Source organism: Gavialis gangeticus, unplaced genomic scaffold (assembly GCF_001723915.1).
Source record: "Gavialis gangeticus isolate Ggan-Ray unplaced genomic scaffold, GavGan_comp1, whole genome shotgun sequence".
Lineage (NCBI taxonomy): Eukaryota > Metazoa > Chordata > Crocodylia > Gavialidae > Gavialis > Gavialis gangeticus.
In genome coordinates, this window is record NW_017729015.1 from 14,937,292 (window position 1) to 14,951,798 (window position 14,507).

At 55.8% G+C, this 14,507-nt stretch overlaps 3 protein-coding genes across 8 annotated transcripts in view; 1 reads left to right on the forward strand and 2 right to left on the reverse strand.

The window, feature by feature from the left end:
* The window catches only part of FAM167B (family with sequence similarity 167 member B), a 15,670-nt gene extending 11,072 nt beyond the window's left edge, over positions 1 to 4,598 (reverse strand). Inside the window, exon 1 of one of the 2 annotated variants that reach the window (XM_019512292.1) lies at positions 4,538 to 4,598. The gene's annotated coding sequence lies outside the window, so the exon portion shown is untranslated. Of the gene's footprint in view, positions 1 to 146; positions 232 to 4,537 lie in introns of those variants that run through there. The other variant, XM_019512291.1, reaches the window with a different exon arrangement.
* Positions 287 to 8,299, forward strand: LOC109294072 (myotubularin-related protein 9-like). Of its 5 annotated transcripts, none has more exons than XM_019512283.1 (12): positions 287 to 474; positions 1,288 to 1,585; positions 2,247 to 2,306; positions 3,099 to 3,207; positions 3,776 to 3,901; positions 4,481 to 4,654; positions 5,184 to 5,401; positions 5,732 to 5,896; positions 6,261 to 6,402; positions 6,641 to 6,861; positions 7,625 to 7,776; positions 7,893 to 8,299. In XM_019512283.1, the coding sequence occupies exons 2-12, from the start codon at positions 1,389 to 1,391 to the stop codon at positions 8,027 to 8,029; spliced, it is 1,701 nt and encodes a 566-aa protein (XP_019367828.1). In that variant the 5' UTR covers positions 287 to 474; positions 1,288 to 1,388; the 3' UTR covers positions 8,030 to 8,299. The 5 variants fall into 5 exon arrangements, with proteins under 5 accessions (XP_019367828.1, XP_019367827.1, XP_019367829.1 ...); XM_019512282.1 differs by having other exon boundaries at positions 1,296 to 1,585; XM_019512284.1 differs by having other exon boundaries at positions 1,296 to 1,585; positions 5,735 to 5,896.
* An 840-nt stretch (positions 8,300 to 9,139) lies between these two features.
* Positions 9,140 to 14,507, reverse strand: part of EIF3I (eukaryotic translation initiation factor 3 subunit I) — a 17,572-nt gene continuing 12,204 nt past the window's right edge. Inside the window, exons 4-12 of the mRNA XM_019512074.1 lie at positions 14,122 to 14,209; positions 13,504 to 13,569; positions 12,596 to 12,745; positions 12,359 to 12,486; positions 12,038 to 12,148; positions 11,451 to 11,540; positions 10,304 to 10,377; positions 10,023 to 10,115; positions 9,140 to 9,542 (exon numbers count right to left, since the gene is read on the reverse strand). Of these exons, the coding sequence (XP_019367619.1) occupies positions 9,461 to 9,542; positions 10,023 to 10,115; positions 10,304 to 10,377; positions 11,451 to 11,540; positions 12,038 to 12,148; positions 12,359 to 12,486; positions 12,596 to 12,745; positions 13,504 to 13,569; positions 14,122 to 14,209 (882 nt within the window). The 3' untranslated portion in view covers positions 9,140 to 9,460. The remainder of the gene's footprint in view (positions 9,543 to 10,022; positions 10,116 to 10,303; positions 10,378 to 11,450; positions 11,541 to 12,037; positions 12,149 to 12,358; positions 12,487 to 12,595; positions 12,746 to 13,503; positions 13,570 to 14,121; positions 14,210 to 14,507) is intronic.

The window sequence follows — 14,507 nt, forward strand, 5'->3', positions numbered from 1 at the left end:
CCCCCCCCCCCCCCCCGCTGTGGATCACTGTCGGGCCAGTGACCTCCGACCCCGGGCTCCTTGCAGCTGCCCAAGCCCTGCCGGAGCAGCCAGGCCACCTTAAACCCCACATCCTCCCTCTCTCACTCTCTGTTTCTGAGCCTCACCCACACGCAGCCTGCTCAGTTCCTGTTACTGTATTTCCCAACGAGCGCCTCCAAACATGCCTCGCTTATCACCAACTTCTCCAGCACAGCAGTTGCTCAGAGGGCCCCGCTCCCCCCGTAGGCAGCTGCTTCTCTGACTGCGTCGCCCGCCCAGGCCGCGGCACCTGTGCGCTCCTGCATGTCGTGTCCTGACAAAGCGGCATTTTGCTGCCCTGCTTCCAGCACGAGGGCTATAGGTGCGGGCTTCTCTGCGGCACGACCTGCCACGACGAACTTCTGCTGCTCTGGGTCCTGAGTTGCAGCGTGAGGACTGCGGATCCCGCAGCAGGTAAGGACCGTGGCTGTATCCCAGGCTTTCAGGGTACTCTGGCTTCCTGCTGCTGCTTATTCAAGAGCAGAGGCTCCTCAGCCAGCTCGTGGATTTGGCAGCAGAACAGAGGCTTCCCCAGCACTTCTGTATGGCCCAGAGGTTCAGGCTGATCTGCCTATACCAAGCCCATCAAAGGATGGCAGCTTTGGACCTGGTTAGGTCCAGCACAGCCTAGCAGGGTGTTGATATGGGGCCCAAGATAGAGGTGAGTAGCGGGGTGGGGGGAAGTTTGCAGGAAGAGCCTTCTTCAGAGGAGGAATCTTATGCTGTAAAGGAGTTTTCTGGTGTTTGTACAGCACCTGGCACAAGGGGGTCCACAGGCCCCGCTGCCATGCATGTGATGATTAAGTTGCTTCTTGCAAGGTACTAACTGCATTTTCACCTGCAGCTTAAACATGCCTGATGCCATGAGGTCCTTTAAACCATGCTGCTGGCAGGGACCAGGAGCAGTGCACTGCAAGCGATACAGATATACAGAGAAGAGGCCCAGGGTGGGGAACAGTTTCTTAGTCTGAGTACAGGCCTAGGAGATGGGAACTCCAGAGTATCAATCTCGTTCTGCCATTGCTTTCCTCTGGGGTATTAAGTCATGTCCATGCGGCATGCCTCAGTTTCCCTTTCTGTGAAGTAGTGTTGACACTGCTGAGCTCCAGGGGAGGGAGATGGTAGAGCCCTGGCTGGGGCTTGGGGAGGGAGGCTGCAAAGAAGAGGAGCTACGTGCCTGCCATGGGCTGTTCCCATTTCAGTCTGCATCTCCTTCTTCCTCTTTAGGGCTGCAGGACTTTGTCCAGTTGCTGGGGGCCGGCTGCCCCTGGGGAACAGCCACGTGAAACGGTGAGACCCCATTCCCGGCGGGGGCTTGGCTTGTCCCCATGGAGTTCTCTGAGCTGATCAAGACTGCCAAGGTGGAGAACGTGCTGCTCTCGTGCCCGGGGGTCCCAGCGGTCAAGGGGACCCTGTGCATCACCAGCCATCACCTGCTCCTGTCGTCCCAGCCTGGCAGGGATGGGGAGCAGGGGACAGTGGAGCTCTGGCTTCTCATCCGGAACGTGGACGCCGTAGAGAAGAGGTGAGTCTCCCTTGGCCCCTGCCAAATGCCTCACCAGCGGGAGAGATGAGCCTGGCAGATCCGCTGCTGTGTGGCAGAGCAGCCTGTAATGAAGTCACCCCCAACCCACAGCTCCCCAGATCAGGGCCCCAGCCCCTCCCCTCTCATCCTCCCATGCAACCCCTTCAAGCTGATCCTTCTCCCACATCCTCTGAGGTGGAGACATCCCTGTGGCTGGTGCAGAAAGGCGGCCGAGTGGCTTCCAGGCCTGCCCGGCTGAGTAAGGGGAGGAAGGAGTCTGTGCGTGGCTGGAGCCAGGAGGGCTCCCATGGCCCCGACACTCAGGCACCCAAGATCACAGTGGACAAGGCAGGAAGCTGGGGTCCAAAAGATGCCCCTGCTGCTCAGCATTCACACCACTCCTGCAGCCTCCCAGCCCCTTCAGTGCCCCGAGTCCTTCCCAGGAATCCAGCTGGCTCTGCACCAGGCAGGCCATGGGGCTCTGGTTGGGATCCCAAACTTCAGGTCTCAGTGCCAAGTGTCCCATGAGCCCAGCTGGACGCAGGACAATTCACTCTCTCCTTTCCTTCCACTCTCTGCTTCCCCCTGCCCCCAAGCCTGCCATCAGGGGCAGCGACCCCCAAGGCCTGCCCAGTAACCTCTCTTCTTTTCTGTGACTCAGTGTTCAGAACCTAGGCTGGTACCAAAGCGCCAGGACTAACAGCTCTCCACGAGAGACCAGGTTTGGCTTTTAACCCTGTATTGCCTTGCTAACTTGCCTGACTTTGTGCTAACCGGAGCCCAGCTTCCTGTCCAGGCAGCTGTGGTACCCGCTTCCCCCTTGTCTGCTGCTCTTGCTTTAACAGCTTGCACCCCACAGAGAGATGGGAACAACTCTGGCCTTGCTGCTTCGGTGAGGACTAGGGCAAAGGCAGCGGGTTTGGGCCCCGCGGTGCAATGAGGCAGGAGGAAAGGCAGGGCTGGCAGAAAGCAAACAGCACCGTCATGTTAGCAGTCAGGGATAAGCCTGTAGTCACAGATAACTGATCTGCCTGGAAACCACAGCTGCTCTCACACGTGTGGTCACACATGCTTTAACTCGCATGCACTAATGATTCTGGTCATAGCAACATGTCCCTCACCATGAAGCACACGCTCCTACTTTGCATCTAGGTACACGTAGCTCCCCCTCCCTTTCCATGTCACTCATCCCCCGTGCCAGCTTGAGCACAAGCAGTACAAGCTAGAGCCCAGCGCAGACCTCTCCCAAGCCAGCCTGATCTCTCTGCCCAGCCGCTTGAACAGTAGGGTCACTAACAGCATCTTTACACGCTCTTACCTGCCTGCCTCTATCACCTGCATTCATCACGCGCTTCCTCATATACGCATACACTTATGTTCACCCACCCTCCCATGCACACACACACTGATCCAGGCTGTCACCAGCAGCAGCTGGACTCCCCGAGAAGGGGAGGGGGAGAAATAGCCACAGAGCACCTGACTCTCTGCCCTCCCCATATCTGGCTTCTCACAGGCTTGCCAGCTCCTCGGGCACCATCACACTCAAGTGCAAGGACCTGCGGGTGTTGCAGCTGGAGATCCCGGGCATGGAGGAATGTCTCAACATTGCCAGCTCTATCGAGGTTAGCTGGTGCCATCTGGGGAGGGCAGCAGCCGGCCAGGCACTCCAGAGCAGTACCTGACATTTTGCAAGAGCAAGCCCCAGCTGTGCCCGCCTGGTGTTTGTTTTGCAGTTTCCCATGTTAATGATAAATAGGCAGCTCCCCAGGCTCTGTTTGCACTGGGCTGGGCTTTGGCTTTCAGAGGTACTTGCTGGGCCCATCCCTTCAGCCCAGTAGCATCAGACACGGGCACCTAGCCATACCCCAGCTGAGAGCTGTGCCCTGAAAATTCACCAGGGACCCCATCCTGCTCCCAGCCAAGCCAATGCCCAGTCTGCACCGTGACTGGAAAAGAGAGACAGGGATCAGACCCCAGCATAGCACGTGCTGTCCTGACTCAGCTGTGGGCTGCACATGCAGAACACAGGGGCAGGAAGTGGGACTGTCCTCTGGCAGGTGATCCCCAGCAGCTATATTGCAGATCCAGCATGGTTTTGCTCTAGCCCTGGCCTGGCATGTAGCCAGCACTGGGTGGACACATAGGTCCATATAACTCAGCTAGAGACCAACTCCTCTGCTCCTTCCCTAGGCCCTCTCGTCCGTGGAGTCGGTGATGATGATGTACCCATTCTTCTATAGACCCCAAAACATGAAGCTGGAGCAGGGCTGGCACCCCTACCCACCCCACCATTACTACCAACAGGTAGCTGCAGAGGTAAGAAGAGACAGGCAGCGAGGGCAGTGTGTGGGAAGCGACTGCACTGCTCCAGAAGCCATGGAGGAGGGGAGGGATCAGAGCCCTGCATGCACTACACACATGGCAGGCCAGGGCAGCTTGGGTCATTCCAGACCTGTCCCCTCACCCCTGGCGCACAGAGCAGGGAGGCTGGCATCGCACCAGCATGGAGATGGGCCACACCTGGTGGGCTGGGATAGGGAAGGCAGCAGCTGGGTCTGATCTGAATGAAGATTGCCTGGACCACACTGAAACAGGCCCAAGCTGGCTCTGGACAGGAAGAAGGAATATAGAGACCTTCATTGGCCGGCCAGATCAGCAGCCAGACACTTACCCTCATCAAATGGTTGCCTGGGGAACTTCAGGAGACAAGGCTGCTCCACGGGGCCAGGTGTCTGCATCATACATTTCCCCAGCTATCTTGGCATGTCCCCCAAGCCAGGGGTGGCCCCTGGAAACTGAGCTGGCCTAACCCAGGGCTGGGTAGGAGATGGTCACCATTCCCCTCCCCGGGGTGAAAGCCATAGGGACCAAGCTTGACACGGCTGCCCTTTCTAGACAAGCGTTTGGAGGCTGAGCAGTGTGAACAGGGACTTCGCCACCTGCCCAACTTACCCATCAGCCATCATTGTGCCAGCCGTAGTGGATGATGAAGCCTTGAGGAAGATCGCCCGCTTCCGCCAGGGGGGCCGGTTCCCCATCCTCAGCTACTATCACAAGAAGAACCAGACTGTGAGTGCCATCCCCTTCCCGCTCCAGCTCCCTTCCTGGCACCACAGCCGCACCCAGGCAGGGAACCTCTCAGCCCAGCAGCTAGGGCACTACATTTATGTGGGAGCCTCTCTGGAGACCCCAAACCACCTTGCAGCCAAAATGATCCATCAGGAGGGATCAAAATGCAGCCACTTCTGGGGTGGCACAGTTGTTATGCAGCTGTCTGTGACAGTACAAGTCAGTCTACAAAACAGCAAAGAACGCCACCCCCCCAGCAGACGGCCAAGGAGGCAGAGTCGAACTACAAGATCCCACCCAGCACCAACCACCCTGACCCTGTAGACCCTTGAGGGGGGAAGGGGAGGGTGTCTCCCATTCAGCCACCAAACAGGCCAGCCCTTGCTTAGCTTGGAATAAGGCAAGTAGGACTTTTGCTAGACACGGCAGTGACAAGCAGATTAGACTGGGGTGGCTCCCTGTCTCTCATTAGGCTGGCACAGGGAAGGGGCTGGCTCAGCTCAGCTGCCGCAGCATCTCTGCCCCACAGGTGATGCTCCGTAGCAGCCAGCCACTGATGGGCCCCAACAAAAAGCGGTGCCAGGAGGATGAGCTGCTGCTCAAAGCTGCACTGTGTGGGAGGACACGTGGCTTTGTCATCGACACCCGGTCAGCCCAGGCTGCCAAGCAGGCCCGCATGACGGGAGGTGGCTCTGAGCCCAAAGCTGCCTATCTCGGCTGGAAGAGGCTGCACAGGCCACTGGAGAGGTCAGTACTTGATCCCGTGCAGCACCTAGCACTGAGGTTGTGGGAAAATCCACCTCCCACCCTGTGCACGTGGATCTCTGGGCTGGGCTACGGGAAGGAATGGCACTAGCATTCATTAGCCCCTGCCTCATGGCATGTGGCTGGGCAGAGCCCTGGCCTGCTCGTTTCATGGCTGACTAATGATCTGGCTATGCTGACTCTACCACCCCCGGGGACCAGGGGTGGAGGCTCCTTCCTTCCCTTGGCTGGCGCAGACTCCAGGCAGGAGCCCAGAAAACATCACCCCACTCTGAGCCAGGACCTGCAGCTTCTCTCCTGCCCTCCCCCAAGCAGGGGCCGCCCACTGCAAGAGAGCTTCATGAAGCTGGTGGAAGCCTGCAATGACCCGTCCCTCGGCATGGACCGCTGGCTGAGCAAGCTGGAGAGCTCCAAGTGGCTGTCCCACATCAAGGCAGCATTGAGCACTGCCTGCCTGGCCGCACAGTGCATGGAGAGGTGAGATGTATGGGGGCAAGGAGGGGCAAAGCCGAGACTGCTGTGCTGGGAGCCCCACTTCCCTCTGTAGGTAGCAGCCTGGCTTTCCCCTTGCAGAGATCCTGGCTGAGCAGGAGTCAGCCTGGGTCACTGAGCGGGTCAGGGCTTGGTCCCCAGGGACAGGACAGGGCAGGCAAGGGCTGCTTTCGTGCTCCACACGGGCCCAGATTGCCTGTGCAGCTGTGGCAGAGGCAGCCCCGCCAGGCAGACACAGGCTTCCCCGCCACCAGCCCTGTTCTGCTGCTTCCTCCCTCCCTGGCATGAGCTTGCCCCTCTGGTGGGCAGCGCCCACGTTTGTCACCCACCCCGTTCCCTTTGCTTTCAGGGAAGAGGCCTGCATCCTGGTGCACGGAGCCGAGGGCACAGACACCACCCTGCTGGTGACGGCACTGGCTCAAGTGATCCTGGACCCAGACTGCAGGACGCTGGTGGGATTTCAGCACCTGCTGGAGCGGGAGTGGATCCAGGTAACCCAGCTCCTCAGCCAGGGGCCAGTACTTGAAGGGGAGGGGAGGTGACACTGTCCCAGAGCAGCCTGGCTGTGGGGAAGGAGGGTGGCATCTCACCCCTGGGACTGCAGGGCAACCCACGAGACCTGCCCCACCCCAGTCCTGATCCCCCAAGGCCCCCGCTGTCCTGGGAACGACGAGGCAGCCCATGTCTGGTGCTCTCCAGCTGATGGGGCCCCTGCTCCCCGTTGGATAGGCAGGTCATCCGTTTCACCTGCGCTGCGCCCACTCCGCGTACTCGCACGCCCGGCTCAAGCAGGAAGCCCCCGTCTTCCTCCTCTTCCTGGACTGTGTGGGGCAGCTGGGGCGCCAGTTCCCCTTCTCCCTGGAGTTCAGCGAGTGCCTCCTGCTGGCGCTGTTTGAGAACAGCTACGCCTCCGCCTATGGGACCTTCCTGTGCAACAGCGAGAAGGAAAGGCAAGTGCCAAGTGCAGCCCCCACCCTGGCAAGGACCTGGGCAGTGGGGATGAGGATGGCATTCTCTACCCAAAGTCCCAGAAGGGGTGGACTTGCTGCCAGCCTAGAGCATCAGCATATGCACTGCGGGGTAGCAGGGATGTCCCCCAGGCCCCTTGACCTCTTCATCCCACCAGGGCCTGCTAGTTATCTGATCTCCACTGCTGAGGCCAGCTGGACCCAGCTGAAGGATCACCTGGGAGTGAAGGCACAAACTGGGTGCTCCAGTGATACATAACCGCACCCTCGTGTCTCCTGCTCTCACTGCCCACGGCAGAGGCTGCCAGGCCACTAGGGAGGCAGGGCCTGGGCTTTCACACCTGGCTGGTTCCTCAATCCCTTAGATGTGCCAAAGTGGCCTGGGTTAGGGAAGCCGAGCCTCAGGATGGAAGGGATCTAACACAGCACATGCCCATTGGTTGGCACAAAGCAAGTATGTCTCAATGGAAACAGCCGAGAGGTGCACCCAAGGGCAGGGATGTTCCTACCCCCACATCCCCTTTCCCTGTGGACACAAAGCCACTTGTCCCCCTGTCAGGCAGCAGCTGGTGGGTGACACCTCCTGGGCAAAACAACTGCCAGTTTCTTACCTACATGAAGGGACTTGAGATCTCAACTGACAGTCCCAGCATATAGCCACATGCCCAAGTCACCAACAGGGTTTTGCGCTAAATCAGGCAGCCCCTAGTCAACCTCCAGGGCCCTTCACTGCACACACTTGCAGGTGCCTGTGTAAAGTGAGGGAGACGACGCACTCGCTCTGGTCCTGGCTGAACCAGCCCAACCAGCAGAAGAAATACCTGAACCCCCTGTACTCGTACAACGCCCTGGTCATCTGGCCGTCCGTGGAACCCCAGAGCCTGCAGCTCTGGCACGGTAAGTGCTCTGTAGGCTCCCTCCCCACCACCACACACACCCTGCAAGGGCTTTGCCTTCAGTAGCTAAGAACTCCTGACTGCCCTGCAGTAAATGCTGACTGCTTGCGTCTGCAGGCTTGTTCCTCCGGTGGATCCGCTCCTCCCAGTACCTGGATGAGGCCTGGACAGAAATCCAGCGACTGGTGGAAGGCAGCGAAATGCCACCGAGGACCAATGGTGCTGCTCATTCCCAGCAGCTGCTCCCCCACTGATCTTACCACAACAGAGGGGAGGTTGCTCCAGGACAGCTGATGGCTCAGGCACTGCCAGGCCCCGAATCCATCATTTCATCCTCCTCCAGGGGGGAAAAACAAACTGCTGCTTTTCACCTGGAGCTTTGTGCTGGTCACAGGCTCTGTTGGAGCTGAGGGAAGCCTCGACTGCGAAGCCAGGCTCCGAACTGAGTCTGCCTGGCACAGAGGCCAGTGGGTTACCTCGAGGTGTTACAGCCAAAGCACAGACAGTAAAATGGACTGTTCTCACACGGTCTCCTCCTGCTTTCAGTGCCTGGGAGCAGTGGGCTGCTCCTCGGGGAGATGGCTCCATTCTGCCCATATATGCCCTCCTTCTACTCTAGGATAGCCAGAACCTCACTGGCACCAGGCCAGAGGCTTAGACTTGGACTTTGACAGCAGGGTTGGGGGTACCAGGAAGATCAGTTTGTCCAGCAATCCCATTCAATGGTTTCTCCCACAGGGTGGCTGGGCTAGAGGTTTTGCCTGCGTCTCCCCAGCACTGTTACCGCAAAGCAGCCAGAAGAGTCAAACGCTAGATCCATTCTCCTCAATCCCCTCCAGTCTACACCTCACAGCCCAAGTGGCAATATTCACCTGAGCTGCAGTCAGCAAGACACTGATACCTAGAACCAGGCTCAAGCAGAGGGCAGAGAAGCACCAAGTGCCCCTCACTCTACATACAGGCTGGACAGGGATGCAGGGGAGAGGAAGGGCTTGCAACAAACCTTTCCCAGGGCAGGAAATAACTGTTCCCTGAGGAAAAAGTTGGCTCAGTCCCATGCCTGGCTCACAGACAAAGCGATCAACATTGCATGCATGTCAGCAGGAAGGAGAGAGCGGCCAGTCATTGTTTTCCAGCCTATTTATGGCCTAAGCAATTCTGACCATTTGCCTGGCGTTAAACTAGCAGAACTAGACCACAGTCAGGGAAGACAGTCCAAGGGTCCCAGCTCCTCCTAGGCTAGGAAGGCTCAGAATCACCAGTGTATGGGAGCAAGTCACCCAGCATAGCTGGAAAAGGAGAGGCTACCAGGCTGGGTTTTTCCCAAACCACCAGCAGAACCACGATGCACTGGTCTCAGTTTATGAAAGATTTATATTTATTATTTCCTTTGGAGTTTATTTTCCCACCGATTTATAAATATCCCCAAGGAAGGCAGGAAGTTAGTGGCCTGCAGAGCAGATGAGTGGACCGATCCCTACTGGCCACATGCCGTCAAGGCTACCTCCACGAAGCATCATTCCCATGCCCATCACAGCTTACCCATGACCTCAGCACCCACTGCTTCCCATGGGAGCTGACTAACCTGGGCCCTGCCACAGCTGCATAAGAGGAGATGGGGACTGGGGGATGACAAACCATTCAAAAGGGAAGGGGGGAATGAAGGAAGAAGCAGGGACTGTGCTTCAAACTTCAAACTCAAATTCGAAGTACTGGGGGTCGAAGTAGTGGATGCGGACGTAGCCATCTTCACCGCCGCTGCTGTAACTGCAGGGGAGTAACAAGGAGAGGTCAAAACTCCGAGGTCCCTTTCAGGTCACACCACCCTCAAATCCAGTCTCCCTGTCAGCACCCCAAAGACACCACTGTCTACATGCATGCACAGAGCAGCAGTTTAAGGTATGATCCTAGTTGGCTGGTCTCATCTTTTCCAGTTGCCCTGGTGCAGACAGACTCTAGGATACAACACTGACACCCGGTCATATCTATATTAAGAGTCACTGCAGATACAAAAGCAAGGCTGGCTCTGCCCTGCTGCACAGGGATGGGGGCAAGGGGTTGCGGCTTTCTCAGTGTTCCAGGATGAGCCGTGGGTTTACGATACTGCAGTGCAAGGAGATCATGACACGGCCAAGCAGGTCAACACTGGGGTGTGCTGGCAAGGAGGGGGTGGAATGTAGCCCATTAAAGCCTGAGTCCAGCCTGAATAGGCAGCAGTGACTTTGAACCCCACAGCAAAATCCTCACCTCTTTCCATCAGGGTGGAAGGCAACACTGTTTATTGGACCAAAGTGGCCTTTGATTCTCCCAAACTCCTCTTCAACACCCAAGTGGAAGAATCTAGGAACAAGGAAGAGGCTCTGGGTCAGCAGCTTGGAGCCCCAGTCAGGCATGGAGAAGGTTGTCCGAGGGCATGCCGTACTCCATGACCAACTCTTTGTGCTCCTTCAGAAGGTAGGCAGTAGCACTTGCCATCTACCCTCCATGCCCCCGTCTGCCTTGGCATTGAAGGAACAAAAGGAACTAACCTTGCCTCAAACTTGCCAATCCTAGTAGAGGTCGTGGTCACGTCCATGGCTTCCTGTCCACCACCCAGGACAACCTGCGAGAGGGAAAAAGCAGCCAACATACTTAGATGCTGCTTCAAGATCACTCCTGGCAGGTACCAGGCTCCATGTACTCAGCAGAGCAACTGAAGCAGAGACCCATGAGATGCCTGCTCCCGTTAGGTTGATCTCCATGGCAAGAGCTCCATGACAGCTGCTGTGCACCTCTTACCTTTCAGCCACACTCGCTTGAGAACCATTTACCAAGCCCAAAACAGAAGGCCTAGAACTCATCCCTGTAGGGCTTTCACAGACTTCCCAGCCTGTGCTCACGCTGCGCTGGTTACTCCAGCAACATTCCCCTCCCCCGGCAGAGGAATGGCAGGAAGAAACACTCCAAATACCAACTCCTCTCCAGCCATTCCCATCTGCCAGTGCTGCAGTTGCACAGATGCTTAGACTGGCAGCAGCTAAAAATAACTCTGAGAGCCAGCCAGGGTGCCCACACTCCTCTTCTCTGACACACCAAGATGGCAGGAGGTTCCAGCCTCCTGGGTTTCTGCTGCAGGTTTCAGCCTAAGTAAATCCCTCTTCTTCCCTCCGTCACCTCTGCTGGAAGCTACAGCAGAAGAAACAGTTTGAATTCAGCCATGTCTCTCTCCACATCTCCCTCCCATCCCCACTGAGGCAGGCTGAAGAAGTTTCTTATGAACCAGCAATCAGCCTTTCCTGAGCTAGCGCAGCATCTCAGGCTCCAGTGCCAGGACTCACCATGGGGCAGCAAAGAAGCTTGGAGATCCAACACCAAAGGCACCATTGATTAAAGTTCAGGGATAGAAGAGGAGCCACCAGCAAGCCCTGCATGCGGGGGTGGGGGTATAGGGGTATAGAAGGGACATGAATATCTTGAAGGGAATAACCCTGCACTGCCCCTGAAAGATGGAGGAAATTATGCCATTATCAGAGTGTGATGCAAGACACCGATGGACTGAATGTTCTTTAGAACAGGATCTGACAGTGGGCCGAGTCCCCATCTCGCCACCCTCAGTCTTTCTTTTCTTGCCACAATGCCAGGGCCTGGCAAAAGGACAGGAATCTACGATGCAGCAGCTCCAAGGCAAACACTTACATGGTCAAAAATGGGTGAGAGCGCTGCAGAGTTCACGGGCCGCTCCGTCCGGAACGTCTTCAGGTGATCGAGTGTCGTGGAGTCGAAGAGCTAAGAGGTAAGAGGTGCAGAGGTGACCCTGGGAACGAGCTGGGAGAAACGGCAGCCAACACTACCAGCCTGTCCCCAAGGTAATACCTTGGGAAGGCCTCACTCCCCCAACAGCCTGAACAGCAGCCTCCACCCCTGGACAGGGCTCATTAGTGCCACAGGTCCAGAACAGTCTGTGGTAAGGCTCCCGATTCAAAGGTTAAGTCCCAAAAAGATCTGCACATGTTCCAAGAAGAGCAGCACACAGTGCCCCTCTCCACCTCAACTCTGAAACCACAGCATGATTGCCTCTGCCTGTCCATCTAGCCCAGGCAGCCCTCTCCTTACAGGGCTGTTCCCACTAAGCAGACATTTGCTTTGGTGTAAGAGAAGCTTGGGTCCACAGTTACCCACAAGGTTCTAGGGAGAAGCCTCAAACAGTGGAAGGGGAAAAGAAGCCAAAACAGCCATTTCCCTCAGCATCCTAGAGCCACTGGGTGGGTCAAGAGAGGTCTCACCTTGGCTGTGTTGTCCTTGGAGGCAGTGATAAACATGGTCATGTCCCGAGAAGTCTGGATGTCGTTGATCTGCTTGGTGTGCTCTTTGACATTCGTGAGCTGCTCCCCTGACTGAGACCAGACAAGCAGCAAAATTAATGATCACCCTCCACCAGCACCACAGAGCCCCAGGTGCACACACCTTCCCCAGCCATCATACTCCAGTGCCCCTTGCCCATACCTGTACCACAGCTCACAAAAGTCCAGCTCATATGCTGTGGGATGCCCACCATATAGCCCTCTTCCCTGCCCGCAGGCAATCCTGCTCTGCATCACACTTACCTTGGCACTAAACTGGTTCAACTCTCCATTCTCATGCCCTGCGATGATGAATTCCCCCAGAGGGCCCCACACAGCACTGGTGATTTTTGACTCGCTGCATGGGATTTTCATGTAAGGCTCATCGTTCTCTGAGGAAGGAAGGAGTGGCTCAGGCACAACACTGCCAACTGAATTGCTGACAGAAGGTGCCATCAGAGCCTCCCCACCCCCACGAAGGCATCTGCCCAGGCTCCGTACCAATCTGACTGGAGTCCCGCAGGTCAAAGAAGCTCACAAAGCACTGATACCCCATCTGCTTGTCCGTGGAGAACATGATGATGTTTCCTCCAAAATCAAACCCGCACGTTCTCACAGCAGAGCTGGTCTTCACTAAGGCAAGCTGTTTTCCTAGACACAGGGCAGAGTCTCAGTGGACAGCTCCAGACCACCACATTGTGAGTTTCACACCATCAATTTCACCGTTCACCAAGCAAAGACAAGAAACTAGAACAGGGTGTGGTCAGCAGCTTTAACTACCTGTAAGTCTTTTAATGCAAGTTCCAGTCTATTCTCACTGCTCAAGTCCCCACTGATTAGTGAGCTAGCACAGCAAGTGATGTTTTGGGCTCTGAAGAGGGTCTCGCAGCAGTCTCCCAAGTTGGTAAACAAGCACCTTCATGCTTCACTACAGGTCAGAGAAGCATGCTCTTTCAGTGGGCCTCCGCCCAAATGCTTTTACTCAAAAGGATGACACCATTTCAGCTACTGAAATATCATTCATGAAATCCGGGGTGCATACAAGTAAGAACTCCTTTTAAGTTGCTGGATGAATTATGCACTCACAAAGCAAGGACCAACCATTCTGGTCAGAGACAAGGTGAGTGCGTCTGTGCAAGTTTCCCCACCACAAGCATCACCTCAGCACCAATTCCAGGCTGAAGACATCAAATCAGATCAGTTTGGATAGTGAAGAGGGCAAAAATATTTCTTAGCAGGCAGGAATCAGAACACGAGCACACCCTTCCATGAGTGGCCTAAGGTAAATTTAAATGTGCCTTTGCTGAAGTGAGAAGCCAACACATCACCCTGCTACTCCCCAGCTCACAGACTCACCTGTGCTCTAATGAAAGGCTTGAAAGATCCTCTCCCCCAGTAGCTTGTCTTACCTGTTTCACAGTCCCAGAGCCGGCAGGAGTTGTCTGCAGAGCCTGTAAGCACATGCCTCGTGTCCCCTGAACCACTACTTAAGGAATGTCAACAAAGTCTTAGTGCCCATCACCTCAAAGGAGCCAATGTTCACATACTAGAGTAGGACACAGACACACTTACAGAGGACATGTAACACTTTCAGTGCACACATCAGGAATGCGACAGATGTGTGTTAAGTAACTTTCATTCCACGATGCTGCGGCCAAATATTCATGCCATGCGAACCAGACTCTTCTTGCATTCAGACAAGCTTTTGCTTTGCATTTATCAACTACCGTCTGCAGTGGCAAGAGAAGATCACTTTGCAATGATCTTCCAGGAACCCCAGTTTCACCACCAACCTGAGTATGTCATATCAGCCTGCAGTGGTGAAGGATAAGTGTGGCTGGGGCACAATGGCACACAGACCATTTCCCATTTCAAAAGGGGGGAAAATACAGCAGAGAGTAAAGAAAAGAGTCCGATACTAGTTTGGACAAAGATCACTTGTATTGTAGCCACCCCCGATCCTACTGATTGCACTGGAGAAGAACCTGAAGACGACAGATAGACAGGCTGTGGGAACCAAAGGATACAGTCTGCATCCACACACCAGACAGCTCCTGTGTGACCATTGTAAGTGCCAAGCCTCTCTCCGTTGACCGAGTACCAAACATTGACAATCTGGAGGAACAACAGAAGGAAACTGAGCATCCGCTTTACCTGCTGTTGCTGGGTACACAAATGCCACTTAGCGTCAAATGTGAAACTGCACAGAGGATCTCAAGGCTTGCACCGCAGCGCACACACAAATGCAAGAGGCAGGTTATTGCAGTCCAAACAGGCAGCAGCGCTGGGAGGAAATGAGGAACGGGGGACATAGATGCAAGATGCCGAGTTACAAAGACAACAAGCGCACAAGAAACTTGTTGCATTCCTTGTGCTAATGAGATGCCAAAGTCCCTACAGAATCCGGCGGCTG

Coding starts and splice junctions, on each gene's coding strand:
- LOC109294072 (XM_019512283.1), top strand. CDS start 1,389: ATGGAGTTCTCTGAGCTGATCAAGACTGCCAAGGTGGAGAACGTGCTG. Junction 1,586..2,246: donor GTGGACGCCGTAGAGAAGAG/GTGAGTCTCCCT, acceptor TCTGTGACTCAG/TGTTCAGAACCTAGGCTGGT. Junction 3,902..4,480: donor ACCAACAGGTAGCTGCAGAG/GTAAGAAGAGAC, acceptor TGCCCTTTCTAG/ACAAGCGTTTGGAGGCTGAG.